Source organism: Natator depressus, chromosome 3 (genome assembly GCF_965152275.1).
Source record: "Natator depressus isolate rNatDep1 chromosome 3, rNatDep2.hap1, whole genome shotgun sequence".
Taxonomy (NCBI): Eukaryota; Metazoa; Chordata; order Testudines; family Cheloniidae; genus Natator; species Natator depressus.
In genome coordinates this window covers 101,016,481-101,031,719 of record NC_134236.1, presented here as the reverse complement: position 1 = coordinate 101,031,719, position 15,239 = coordinate 101,016,481, and the positions used below count along the sequence as shown (strand labels likewise).

The 15,239-nt window shown below is 39.5% G+C and overlaps 1 protein-coding gene across 1 annotated transcript in view; it reads right to left on the bottom strand.

The window, feature by feature from the left end:
• ENPP3 (ectonucleotide pyrophosphatase/phosphodiesterase 3) overlaps positions 1-15,239 on the bottom strand; it is an 80,316-nt gene that overhangs the window by 17,775 nt on the left and 47,302 nt on the right. Inside the window, exons 12-17 of the mRNA XM_074948443.1 lie at positions 14,038-14,146; positions 13,731-13,859; positions 12,220-12,251; positions 6,947-7,074; positions 4,799-4,865; positions 666-753 (exon numbers count right to left, since the gene is read on the bottom strand). Of these exons, the coding sequence (XP_074804544.1) occupies positions 666-753; positions 4,799-4,865; positions 6,947-7,074; positions 12,220-12,251; positions 13,731-13,859; positions 14,038-14,146 (553 nt within the window). The remainder of the gene's footprint in view (positions 1-665; positions 754-4,798; positions 4,866-6,946; positions 7,075-12,219; positions 12,252-13,730; positions 13,860-14,037; positions 14,147-15,239) is intronic.

The window sequence follows — 15,239 nt, the reverse complement described above, 5'->3', positions numbered from 1 at the left end:
TTTGCAATTTGTTAAATATGGAGGGTCTAATAGTTTCCACAGTATAACATATCTGCTATGTTTTATGTAAAGTGAAGCATTAAGGTGTTGCAGGCTGGTCATTTCTGGGTAGTTTTTACACTTTTAAGTGGTGGTGTAGGCATGAGATCTGATTATTTTAACCACGTTACAGGTGTCATTATTTGAGACCATTACATTACACGAGGAGGAGCACTGAAATGCTTCATTTTATGTGATCGTTAAAAAAATTACAGAAAATTCCACTTCAAACTTTGGGATACAGTGGCCTATCTAAAATTCTGACGAAGAGTTGCAACTCTCTGCAAGATTCCTGCCCCAAGATGGCCACAAGGAGCCCCCATATGAGCTCAAGCATATTTGCAGCACATATATTTGTTAGGAGCACTTTTCCACTTCATGATTCTGTCTCCAATCAGGAAAATTTCCCTACTTTGCAGCTAATTTCTTGATAAGTGTGAGCCAATATACATAAGCTTGAAATCCAATGTTATGTCTGTGGGTGGGACGAGGCATTTGGTACAGTGTTATTAGCTTCTGGATGTATTCACTAATGTTTCTGTAATCTTTGTCTTAGCTCATAACATATTAGCAGCTGAAAACCTGCTTGTGCATTACTAGCTGCAGTACTGGTTGTCTATACTCACCACACATTAGATTATAAATTTCTATGTTTTCAAAAGGTTCCACTTCAGTTTTTTCTTTAAAGCTCGGGCCATGTGCTATGAAGATAGCCTGGATTGTAATAATAAAAGCTGTTATCTAAAATAATTCAAACTAGAAAACAACAGGAGTTAGATTTTAAAAGAACTAAGAGTATTGGGGCAGATTCTGCACTCTGTCACAATAGTTAAAATCAGTGGGATTATTCTGATGTAAGAGAGCAGAATTTAGTCTGGCAAAAAATGCCTTAGGCACCTAACTACAAAAGTAGGTTACCAGCTGTGGGTCACAAGCAGGTAGGCGCCTCCCTGCAGCCAGGGGCAGCGGAAGCTTCCTAACAGAGGGGAGGCCATCGGCACCTGAACTGTGGCCCCACCCCTCACACCACCCCTTTCCCCCGAGGCCCGTACTGCCTCTTCACCCCCAAAACCCCTCCCCCCATTGCTCATCCTTACCGCTGGTAAAAAGTGGGGGGACCATGGCTCCTCCCTGTCCTCGTTCCAGTGCCCCGCCTGCAGTCTATACTCAGGCACATATCTCCATGAGAGGGTCAGGGCTGAGTACACACCCATGTCATCAGTATCTCCCATTGGCTATCCTAGATGGCTCCCCGCCTAGAGTGCTGCCTTTTATGAATTTCAGACGAAGGTGCCTATCTCTCTGCATGCATTCTATAGAGAGCCTAGGCACCTAACTCAGGCTTTGGGAATTGCTGTGTTGTTCCTGTGTTTTTCTAGGGCCTAAAAGTTACAATGCCTAAGTGAATCTAGCCCTGAGTGTCTTAGGCTCCTATGTCCCATTTTCAAAATTGATTTAGGCATTTAGGAGATTAAATCTCACAAAAGTTGACTGGATTTACACTCCTAAACACTAAAGTCACTTTTGATAATGGGCCTTAGGCTCCTAAGTCACTTAGGTTTCAGAGTAGCAGCCGTGTTAGTCTGTATTCGCAAAAAGAAAAGGAGTACTAGTGGCACCTTAGAGACTAACCAATTTATTTGAGCTTAAGCTTTCGTGAGCTACAGCTCACTTCATCGGATGCATACTGTGGAAAATACAGTGAGGAGATTTATGTACTGTGTGTATATAAATCTCCTCACTGTATTTTCCACTGAATGCATCCGATGAAGTGAGCTGTAGCTCACGAAAGCTTAAGCTCAAATAAATTGGTTAGTCTCTAAGGTGCCACTAGTACTTCTTTTCTTTAAGTCACTTAGGGTATGTCTACAGAGCATTTTGGAGCACACCTCCTAGCCTAGTTAGACAGACTCGGGCTCACACTAGTGCTGTACAAATAGCTGCACAGACACTGCTCTGAAGTTGGGGCACAGGCAGGAGCTTGGGCTCCAAACCCCACCCCTTTTCCCTAGGCTTCAGAGCCTGAGCTCCAGCCTGAGCCGCAACTTCAAAGTGTTGTCTACACAGCTGTTTTTTAGAGCACTAGCACAAGCACTGCAAACCCAAGTCTATCAATCCGGGCTAGGAGGCTAACTCCAAAATGCTGTGTAGACATAAAACTTTAAGAACATTTTTCTCTGCATGGCTGCAGCAACTAAGTTCCACGATCTGGGCTGCTGGTCACTAGTTTATCAGAATCCCAAACCACAGCTGAATTTAGGATTCCACCTGAGGCCTGGGTCTACACTGAGAAGTTATATCACCATAGCTACATCAATCAAGGGTGTGAAAAAAACACACCCCCGACCAACATAGCTATGACAACATAACCCCCAGTGTAGACACAGCTATACCAATGGAAGAGGGCTTTTGTTGACATAGCTAACTTCGTTCAGGGAGGTGGTGTTCCTGCATCAACATAAAAACCCCTTCTGTTGATGCAGGGTGAGTCTATGCTGGTATAGTCTCTGTGGTATAGATATACACTCAAATATTCTCAGAGTTTTAATCCAAATACCCCTTTGGGATGCTCAAATCATCACTTAAGCATTTATATGCCTAAGAGTTAATGTGAGCATCCAAATATAGGTTTTGGACATACTATTAAAGACTCATTCATAAACTGAGAACAGGGTAGATGAACAGATGAACAAGGACTGAATCCTGAAACACATCTGTTACATGGAATGGGTCTGAAGCTTATTACCAACAAAGAAGAGAAGGCCAGACACATACTTCTGTTTATCTTTTTCCATAAAACAAAGAGAGGAGGACATCAAATGAAATTAAAGGAACCAAATTTAAAAGGGATAAATAGAAATACTTCTTATACTTAGTATAAATGGCCCTTACACTGTGGAACTTACTGCAGCAGGATATCATTGAGGCAAATCAGCCAATAAATTCCATCAATTATATAAATTTTTACATGACTAATAATATCATTTGCATTTAAAATAACTAGGATTAAAAACTTTAAGGGCTGACATTTAGCTATGGTCAGGAAATTGTGCCTCAAAGTATAAAGTATTGAAGTACATTATGGAAATGTTTATGCTTCTCTCAAGCATCCTGAACTTGACCACTGCAAGAGACAGGAGACATGACTAGATGGACCAATGGTCTATTCTGGTATGGCATTTCCTTTGTTCTTTTAATAGGAAAGGGATTTTGAACTGACTAATACAGAAGAACACTTAATGCTTTCTGACTAGCACTTCTAAAGAACACAAACAGGATGCTGTCAAAGGAAAATATTATGAAGGTATATTACCTCATTGTAAAGCACTAATTTGTCCTTACATATACTGTATCAACAGAATAAATATGATTAATGTTCTCTATGAACACATGCCATCTGAAATGTAAATACTTGGTAAAAAATTAGGGAATTTCTGATGATTATGTTCTCATGTGCTTTTAATGAGGCTGTGTGAACTCTGCAGGGTTCTGTTTCTCACCATGATGTGTTTAGTTTAGGTACTGTTGTTTATATGACTCTTATATTTTTTAGGTTTCAGAGTAACAGCCGTGTTAGTCTGTATTCGCAAAAAGAAAAGGAGGACTTGTGGCACCTTAGAGACTAACCAATTTATTTGAGCATGAGCTTTCGTGAGCTACAGCTCACTTCATGCCAGCAGGAGAGTGAGTTTGTGTGTGTGTTGGGGGGGGGGGTGAGAAAACCTGGATTTGTGCTGGAAATGGCCCACCTTGATTATCATGCACATTGTAGGGAGAGTGGTCACTTTGGATGAGCTATTACCAGCAGGAGAGTGAGTTTGTGTGTGTATGGGGGTGGGGGGGTGAGAAAACCTGGATTTGTGCTGGAAATGGCCCACCTTGATTATCATGCACATTGTAGGGAGAGTGGTCACTTTGGATAAGCTATTACCAGCAGGAGAGTGAGTTTGTGTGTGCGTTTTTTTTGGAAAAGGGGGGGGGTGAGAAAACCTGTATTTGTACTGGAAATGGCCCACCTTGATTTTCATGCACGTTGTAAGGAGAGTGGTCACTTTGGATAGGCTATTACCAGCAGGAGAGTGAGTTTGTGTGTGTGGTTTTTGGAGGGGGGTGAGGGGGTCAGAGAACCTGGATTTGTGCAGGAAATGGCCCACCTTGATTATCATACACATTGTGAAGAGAGTGGTCACTTTGGATGGGCTATTACCAGCAGGAGAGTGAGCTTGTGTGTGGGGGGGCGGAGGGTGAGAAAACCTGGATTTGTGCTGGAAATGGCCCAACTTGATGATCACTTTAGATAAGCTATTACCAGCAGGAGAGTGGGGTGGGAGGAGGTATTGTTTCATGGTCTCTGTGTGTATATAATGTCTTCTGCAGTTTCCACAGTATGCATCCGATGAAGTGAGCTGTAGCTCACGAAAGCTCATGCTCAAATAAATTGGTTAGTCTCTAAGGTGCCACAAGTCCTCCTTTTCTTTTTATATTTTTTAGATGCACTGAGACATGGCTAAGTATTAGACTCTTAAAGGTGGTGCACAATCATAGGACTTTGCAAGCACAATTGTGGCCGGTCTGAACATTTGATTGTCTCCGTGCAAATTGCCTCTGTAGAGAGTAGATTTCCAGGGTTAGATGTCTGAATGCCCATGTAAGAAAAATCAGATTGCAAAAATTGTCATATAGTACAGTGTATGGTTTATTTACAGCAAATATGTAGTTGGCTATACAGTGGGACATGCGATTTGAGAAATCACCTTACCTCCATACTTTTAAACTCATTGTCATAGCCATGATTACCTCCACCACAAAATGTATAAGCTTTATTCCTAAGAAGAAATCATTTTATATTGTAAGTAAAAATGGTACAAATACAACAAAAATTCTAGTTACCCCAACAAATTGAACTTTGGGTTACCCCCTGAGAAGAATGTTGCATAATATTTTGGTACTGATTGTTCTTATAACACAATGTTGACTTTTGCAGAGACCTCTGCTTCTCTTAGGTTACTGAGATTACTTTAACCAGGAATTTACCCCAAGATTCTAGCTACTGTACAGTGCATTTATGCCTCTGAAATAATCAGAGTAAAAGGCTGACCTCCGAATTGGGAAGTTCCAAAAAAATGTATCATCTCCTTGGGGCTAGTTTTATAATAGCCTTCCTTACTATTCACATTTTAAAACAAGACTTCTTCCTGGAAAACCCAACTATGGCAGTCCTGTTGGAACAATTTCAGATGGCTTTGCCTTATGAAGGAGCATTTAAATTTAAATACACCATTCTAAAAATGTTTCCATTTTTTCTACAAATTGCAGCCTTAGTTTTGATTTTGTATTTTAAATACAATAGAAATGTCATACTATTTGACTTACAATGAGTAGCACTTGAAAGGAGAAGACAAATATGAAAACACCCCAAAATAAATATTTCTCTTTAAATATCTAGGACAAATATTGGACACTACTCAAAATAAAATATGAAGTCAAATGCTAAACAGGCATTTTACCCCTCTCTCAACAAAACTTAAGTTTTAAAAATATTATTAAATAAGATTACAGGAAAAAAAGTCCTCTGCTCAGAAACAGATAGAAGGTATTTAAGAGAAAAGAGAAAGAGAGTATTTTAAAAACCATCCAAGAAGCAGGAAAAGTTTAACCATCTGGAGATCATTTAGGAATATGTATCTATATGTAAAATACAGTACAAAATACATTTCCAAAAGCTGAGCCAATAATAAGTGCAAGTAGAATTTGCACCTGTAGTGCATTTTCAACTGAAAGTGCAAATGGGATGAAAGGAGCTCACAATTTCTGACTTTCTAAGATTTATCACCTTCATTTTTCCACATGAAAATTGGTACCCCAACCCTACGCTTATAATTTATTACTACTGCACCTCTGAGTGTGTGTATGTGGAACACCGACAGACCCCGCTCATCGGTGGGCAGGATCGAACCTGGGACCTCTGGAGCTAAATGCATGCGCCTCTACTTCATGAGCTAAAAGCCATTTGACTCTTAGCTAAGACTGGAGAGCAGACTCATTAACCTCTCTCTGTAAGTGGTCTCAGTGCCACTAGATGGGACAGAGCACCACACCCAGGAAGTGTCTGGGTTACATATGCCTACAGTATATACAGTTTGTGTACACACATGATTATAAGCAACTACGACAGCTAAGATCAGAAAACTATTTCCATTCTAACCATCCCTTTTTCAGTAAATCATATCTGTTAACCATATCATTCACTTTTTCGTATATGTTTCAGGCTTAGTCTCTTCCCAAAGGTGATTTATTTTTTCAAGTTTGAGTACAAATGCAGAAAATGTGGCAGAAAATAGACTTCCGCCATAACAAACAGGGTCCTGCAAGATTTTTTTGAACTGCTCTGCCACTGGTATGGCAGGAGATAGAAAGCTAAAACTTGACAAGGTAAGAGTCCTAATTAAAAAGTGTTCTGAATATTTCAATGAAAACTAACTGAGTTATGAACCTTTGAAAAACTGCAGCACTTTTTGCATGACAGATTCTCATTAACTGGGCATATAAGAAGCCAGTTCTGTCAGCCCTAGATGGTTAACTGATGTGATGAGATATTTAGTGAAGATGAATAATGAACAAGACTTCAATTCACCTCATTTACCATGCAAATTTGAAGAGAAAACTCTATGCACACCATGTAAAGCAGTGGCTATCTGGCTTACACAGACACACACAATTATTTCCTTTTATATAGCCTCCTAAACATTCATCTAACAGTCTGGAAAATCCAGCATTCTAAGGATCAGCTATTGTCTTCACTGCAAGAGATGCAGTCTTGTCAAATAGAAAGCAAATGACACATCTGTGAAGGAAATGAGGCATCTTGAACGATCAGGGTAAGAATCAATTGACAACCACAATTTACCTAACAGCCAACCACTGCCGGTCCACCATAAGATGAACTTTATCAATGCGAATGTTGTTAGCATAATGGAATCGCTTTGGCAAGTTGGGTGTCAAGTAGGGTTTGAAATGTTGGTTGGGTTTTCGGCACTGAAAAACAAGAAATGATCCAATCACGTTAAGATTTGCACTACATCAAACACAAACACATCATTCAGCAATGGCCATAGATACTGTGGAGATTGGCACACTAACTATACTGTATATGTTGATTGATAGCTAGAACAATAATTTCTTCACTGACTTATTCCACCACATTTTGGTCCCAGTTGACAATGGATAGTAAAATGTCTTACTTGGATCTGTTACATAGGCCTTTGACAAGATGTACTGTAAGTGTGTCAGTCCTTAGTAGGAGGCTGTTGTAAAGTTATTGATAAGAACAAAGGACTTGTAATGGTAAAGATATTGGTATATGCTATGGTTAATGTTGTTGGCATCTATATACTATCTGCAGTTAGTATATCAGTCCACATTCTATAAGCTAGTAGCTAAAGGTGCCTGAAAGTTACTCATTTTCTGCAATCTTTTACCAGTTTACCATGCAATAAATAGGGAAGTTTACCATGCAATAAATAGGGAACAGGAATATATCCTTCACATGCCTATAAGGTGTCATTTTGAAATCATTAAAAATTATAAGCATGCAAATCACTTTCTTGGAAAAAGTCAATACCCAACTTTTGGCACTGTTGCTTATAAAGGTATAATTACTAAAAGAGATAAGATTTGCTGAGTTGCCAAATTGTAACTTTGAAACAATTTGAATAGATTCTAATGAGATTTAATATAACAAATGTTTTTTCTAACATCCGCTAGTGTAGCTACAGTCAGTGTTCCTTTCTGGTTAAGAATCTGTAGGCTCTCAAAACACAGAAGTTGCCCAAAGTAGAAGAATAAAGGATCATAAGTTTATATTATGTGCCACAACAAGTACAGATCTGAACAAACAGAACCAACCTGGTGACCTCACTTCACAACTGACCGCCCCTAAAACCTTGATTAGGCTTTCTGAAATTCCTTAAAAACAATATATATTTCTTGTTTGAAATATGTAATGGGAATTTAAAAAAAATAATGGTGCAACTGTAAAAATCGAGACGCTCCCAGTAATTCTGACTGGGAGATACTTTGTTTAAGGAATCTAGAAAGACTGAATTTTAGATAGGATCAGCTCTCATTTTAATGGTATTGGTAATAGTGACACCTATTGAGTTTTACTGCACTGGAGAATAGTGGTTCAATCTTACTGTTAAGCATTGGGAGGGCAGAAAAAAATGAGAAAGACTTTGTATGAGAAAGAAAGTGTGAAGGCTTATGTACTACAGTAGAACCTCAGAGTTACGGACACCAGATTTATGAACTGACTGGTCAACCACACACCTCATTTGGATCTGCGAGTACACAATCAGGCAGCAGCAGAGACAAAAAAAAAAAAGTAAACACAATATAGTACTTTGTTAAATGTAAACTACTAAAAAAATACATTTGACAAAGTAAGGAAACAATTTCTGTGCGTGTTTCATTTAAATTAAGATGGTTAAAAGCAGCATTTTTCTTCTGCATAGTAAAGTTTCGTAGCTGCATTAAGTTGAAGTTCAGTTGTAAACTTTTGAAAGAACAACCATAACATTTTGTTCAAAGTTACAAACATTTCAGAGTTACGAACAACCTCCGCTTCCAAGGTAGTTAATAACTATGAGGTTCTACTGTACCTTTATAATTATCATTGTGCCTGCTAAAGCCAACTGTAAAATAGGGATCAAAGTAGCTATCAACAGCCTCAGGGCTGCTCTAATTTGCTTCCAGTTGCCAATGGCCCAGGAGGTCTTTCCTCAGCAGTGCTCCAACCATGCCCCTTTTCTCTGAACCATAACTCCTCTAGTGCGGGAGGGAAAGATGTGGCACAGATCAGCTATTCCAGCTCTGTGTTACCTGAGGAGTCCCAGTTTCCCAAAGGAATATTCAGCTGGCCAATTAACATGGCTTTATAGTACCTATAGTAGAGCAGTTTTTAAACTAAGGGCTGGTTTAAAGCTGACAGACGGAGGAGCACGTGGTTCAGATAGAGACATCCATTAGGGGAGGATCTATTAACGGAGATTCTCTCTGTCCTCATAAGGAGGAGAGGATCTGGTCTGAGGTGTTCAGCTGCTAGAGCTGTATACTCTGTTAGTATTAACCCTGTGAAATGAGAAGAAGTGAGCCTGGACAACCAAATAAGCAACTGAGATTGATAATTTTTTTTTTAGAAAAGGATTCTCCGAGATGGCTACATGACACCTATTATATATGCCATGAGACAAGGTCACTCCTTAAACTCTGTATGTTCTCATCTAGGGCAATGATAGAGGAAAACATCAAATGATATAATAGAATACACCGGTAGTTGGTGCAAGAAAAATAGACTGAAAGAGGCTAGGAACCCTGGGCTGCACTACATACTCATGACCAACGATAGAAAGAAAAGTGGGAATTCCCAAAATTCTGGGCTATAACTATACGAGAGACATTTCACATCTCTTTTCATATACTCTGAATGGCTATTTGGATTATTTAGTTAACACTTAACTACTTAACAGGGATGGGGAGCTAATAATTGATGATGACAAGAAAGATGAGGTGCTTAATGCTTATTTCACTTCAGTCTTCACTAAAAAGGCTAATTATGACCAGATACTTAACACAATAAATATTAACAACCAGGGGGAAGAAATGCAAGCCAAAACAGGGAAAAAACAGGTTAAAGAATATTCAAATCAGCAGTGCCTAATGAAATTCATCCTAGGGTACTTAAGGAACTAGATGGTGCAATCTTGGAACGGTTAGCAATTATCTTTGAGAACTCCTGAAGAACAGGAGATGTCCCAGAAGACCAGAAAAGGGCAAATATAGTAACTATCTTTAAAAAGGGGAACAAGGAGGATCCGGGGAATTATAGACTAATCAGTCTAACTTCAAGACCTGGAAAGATATTGGAACAAATTATTAAACAGTCAATTCGTAAGCACCCGGGGGATAATATGGTTATAAGGAATAGTCAGCATGGATTTGTCAAGAACAAATCATGCAAAACCAACTCAATTTCTTTCTTTTGCTGACCTTGTGGATGCGGGGGAGGAGTAGATGTGATATAACTTGACTTTAGTAAGGCTTTTGACACAATCTCACATGACTTTCTCATAAGCAAACTAGGAAAATGTGATCTCAATGAAATTACTATAAGGTGGGTGCACAACTGGTTGAAAGACCAAACTTAAAGAGAGTTATCAATGATTTGCTGTCAAATTGGGAGGGCATATTTAGTGGGGTCCTGCAGGGGTCAATCCTGGGTCTGGTACTATTCAATATTTTCATTAATGACTTAAATAATGGAATGGAGAGTATGCTTATAAAACCTGTAGATGACACCAAGTTGGAAGGAATTGCAAACACTTTGGAGGATGGGTTTAAAATTCAAAATGACCTCGACGAATTGGATAATTGGTCAGAATTCAGCAAGATGAAATTCAATAAAGACAAGTACAAAGTACTTCACTTGGGAAGGGAAAAAAAATCCAGTGCACAACTACAAAATGGGGAATAACTGTCGAGGTGGTAGCACTGCTAAAAAGGATCTGGGGGTTACAGTGGACCACAAACCAAATATAACTCATCAGTGTGATGCAGCTGCAAAAAAAGGCTAATATGAGTCTGGGGTGCATTAACAGGAGTGTTATATGTTAGACACAGGAGGTAACTATCCTGCTCTACTAGGCATGGGTGAGGTCCCCGCTGGAGTACTATGTCCAGTTCTGGGCACCACAATTTAGAAAATATGTGCATATTGGAGAGAGTCTAGAAGAGAGCAACAAAAATGATAAAAGGTTAAGAAAACCTGATCTATGAGGAAAGGTTAAAAAAATGTAGTTTTGAGAAAAGAGTACTGAGGAGGGACCTCATAACAGTCTTCCAATATGTTAAGGGCTGTTCTGAAAAGGATGATCATCCATTGTTCTCCATGCCCACTGACGGTAGGACAAGAAATAATGGACTTCATCTGCAGCAAGGGAGATTTAGGTTAGATATTAGAAAAAACTTTCTAACTATATGGGTAGTCAAGTTCTGGAATAGGCTTCAAAGCATAGGTGCCAGCTCCATGGGTGCTCCAGCCCTGGAGCATCCATGGAAAAAAATTAGTGAGTGCTTAGCACCCACTGGCAGACAACTCCCCTTCCTCCCAGCACCTCCCGTCCGCCAGCGGCCCCACTGATCAACTCCTCCCCCTCCCCACCAGTACCGCCTGCCCACTGCGATCAGCTGTTCTGCATTGTGCAAGAGGTGCTGGGGGCGTGGGGGAGGAGCGGGGACGGGAATAGGTGGGGTAAGAGCTTGGGGGAAGGAGGCAGGTGGGGACGGGGCCTGGGGCGGAGCGAGGGGTTGAGCACCCCGGGGTCCCGAGGAAGCTGGTGCCTGTGCTTCCGAGGAAGGTTGTGGAGTCCCCATCATTGGAAGCTTTTAAAAACAAGTTGGACAAACACCTGTCAGTGATGATCTACATTTACTTAGTCCTGCCACAGTGCAGTGGACTGGCCTAGATGGCTTCTCAGGGTCCCTTCCAGCTCTACATTTCTATGATTCTATGATTAAAAGTTTAAATACTAAAGTCAATCTAAATTATAAAGACAAAGAAATGCAAAAATGAAGCTTCCCACAATAACATTAATTTGGCCACCTTCCCCATCCCTCCTATTTTAAAGTAGATACTGAACTCTGTAAAAAGTATTGAATTAGCCAGCGAAAGAAAAAAAAGGAGAAGAAATTACTGCACATGTTATGAGGCCGAGTTAACCTTCCTGTAGGAAACCTGGGCCTGTTTCTCCATTGCCTTGCATTTGTACTCTAGAACCCAGCTCTCAGATAACTCTTTCTCCACCTGCCAGGTGGCGGGGCACAATCTGTGGATCCACTCCAGTGCAAGTCAACCAATTCGTCCTACTCTGGAGCGTGGGAAATTTTCTTCCCTTGATCCCCCCATAGAGATCCCCTGGGCCAAGCCCACGTACAAACTGCAGCATCTAGGATTTGCCTCTGATTGTGCTCAGAGTCACACTTGAGTCAATATCCCCACTAAAAACAATATGGAACTGGTGCAAAAGTTAGGGTTTGAGAAGTGCACATGCAATATAGACACAAAAATATGCCTTTTAATCAAAATACCATGAAGAGGAAATAAATGTACAAGAGTTTACTCACGGTAAGGTTTTTAACAATTCCTTCAGAATCAACTGTTTAAGAAAACAGACAGTAGAATAAGTTGCATTCAAGCTATTGAAAATTCAAAGCACTGTGCAATAATTTGCGCTATTTTTGCATCCACTTGTATACTATTTGTAAAAGTGAGCACCAAGTGCTTTGTCAGCCTCTACAGATTACCCAGCCATGTACTTATTAGCAGCCAGAATCACTAGGTAGGAACTCAAAAAGGTGGACTGCAGAAAGCTGCCATGGCAGTATCTAACCAAAGACAAAGCTGACAAATCACTGGAGACAGACTCTCCACCTCTACCCCATCCCCACTTTGGAATACCAGATTTTCAGTACTGGACAAGATCTGGATCACTGGTTCTTTAAGTCTTGTTTCCTGGTTTTGACAGCGATCAGACCTAATGCTTCAGAGAAAGGCAAATCTGCTGCCATAATTCATCATCCACACTTTGAGAGAGAGAGAGAGAGAGAGATTTTAATCTTTGTTGTTAACATTTAGTTTTGAGTTTGTTTTTATTTTTACTGAACCCTTCTGCTTCAGGGAAGGCAAATGTTTTTTAGGGATAATAAGATGCCCACAAGAAATGAGACAGTAATTACATTAATAATTTTAAAAACGCTAAATCTTATTCATTCCCTCCTCTGAGCTTCTCATCTTAGCTTGCCTATTCTGTTTCTGTCTTGTTTAGAATGCAAGCTGCTCAAGGCAAGGACTGTCTTTATTTCGTGTGGGATCTATCCTAATGCCAAGCACCTTCGCTGTACATTAAAAATGTGAAATAATATTAAATAAGCACAATAGCTTCCTGGCTCCTAAGGCCCTAAAACAAGCATGACTTTTATGTAGGAATTCTGGATGCTCATTGAAACGAGTGACTTCGGGCTTTTACTTTACCCTATTCTATTCCCTGACTGAGAGGGAGAACTTTTGTCAAACTGATAACATCATACACGACAGGCTCATTTAAATGGTCTTCATTATTATTAATTTGTATTGTGATCTCTCCTAGAGGTCTCAACCGAGATCAGGGCCCCACTGTGCTAGGTGCTGTACATACACGTATTAAGAGACAGTCCCTGCCACGAAGAAATTACAATCTAAATGGAGAAGACAGACTCCAACTGGGAGAAAGGCAACATTATTACTCTCATTTTACAGACAGGAAACTGACACACAGTGATTAAGCGATTTGCTGGTGGGCAAGAAATCTGTGGCGGGGTGGGAACTGAACACAAACCTATCCTTTCTTTTTCCACATGAGATGAAAACTGAAAGTGCAATCTGTCACAAGAGTTTTTATCTTTTAGCATCATCTGGAGTTACAGTCAAAGATCACTCTTGCAACACTGTTTCCATGAGCCAAAGACATGGTCAGCTGGCACAGAAAAGTATTCCCTACAGACATTCCCAAGGTTCAAAACTATTGATTATCCACTTTCCTTATTTCTTTCCTTTCTGTTGTGCTGGTTGTGCACTAACAGCATGGGTTCACACTTACAAGTGAAGTAGTCTTCTGGAACATTGTAAGCCCGAAGGCGAGCTGCAGGCCCATCATACATGTAGAAATTAATCTGATTAAAATAATCTGTCATGTATTCTAACTGGTTGCAGTAGGTCTTATCCATTCCTAAAACGAGAATACATAAATATTTATTTTGTTATATTAGAAATTGCAATATTGACAAGACTATTTATAGTAGTTTATTAAAATAGTGACCATGAACACCAGACACAAGGAAGAGAATAAACAAAGATATATAGCAGAACAGATACTGAAAAGTTAAGTACAAAACTAGATAAAGTACCATGATCAGCCAAAACAATGAGATTCACACAGTTGTGCAGGTTCCTCTGTTTTAGTCCCTCCATTAACATTCCCAATGCCTCGTCTGCTAACTGCAAGGCTTTAATGACCTAAAGAATAAATAGAGTTTCATTAGAATTTCTCCTTGCTATTGATTTCAATACCCCTAGTCAATCTATCAGACTGTATAATCAGAGTAGGGAAAAATAAACAAGTTTCTCTATCATCTTTCTACACTTAATTTTTTCTTTGTTTTTGAGCTCAAAAACAATTCTGTCAACATCACTGGTGGGATAAAAAAAATCATTTTATTCCTGCAAATGCCCACCGAGTCCACAAAGCAAAGCATAGTTTGTACTGCTTTCTCCATATAAAAGAAAACCCCAAACCACCATATTAAGTTTTGCTATACTACATTAGAAGTAAATTTTGTATAATAGATGCTAAATCTTGTGTTTAACAAAGTGCCAGAGTCAGGTCAAATTTGACCCCAAATGTAGGATTTAAAAAAAATATATTCTTTTATAAAATCGTAGACCTAGAAACAGCGATAAGGAAATTATTTTTCTTGCATGTATTATTTTAAATCTGAGAGCATCCCTTTATTATCAATAAGCACCATTACAAGAATGCATATATATACTGGGCCAACTGTTCGTACAGTAATAAAGTTGTAATTCCATTGAGCTCTTCCCCCTACAAAGTGAAATTCCCTTTCCAACTTGGGTAACTAAAGCCCTCCTTCTAAACTTCAGATGGCAAGTACACCCACAACAAAGAGCAGTTCCCCTTTGGCATCCCACTTCCCTTCTCATGCTTGCCAGCTCATGTGGTACAGAAGAAGAGATCGCCTTCATTTTTTTTGCTGATAGGCATACCTCTTCACCCTCCTAACAGAAAGAAGACATACACTTAAATCATTTAAAATACATAAGTATATGTATTTGGTCTGATCCTGCTTCCTGTTTATAGTATTGCATGTGTAACTAAGAGGGGATAACTAAGTTAAATCACAGGCTTTATTTCTCTCTCTCTCTCTCTTTTAAAAAAAAAAAAAGAATGACCACTTTTCTTGAATAGTTGGAAGAACACCAAGACAGAATGACAGGTTTCAGAGTAGCAGCCGTGTTAGTCTGTATCCGCAAAAACAAAAGGAGTGGCACCTTAGAGACTTAACAAATTTATTTACTGGTAATAGCTCAC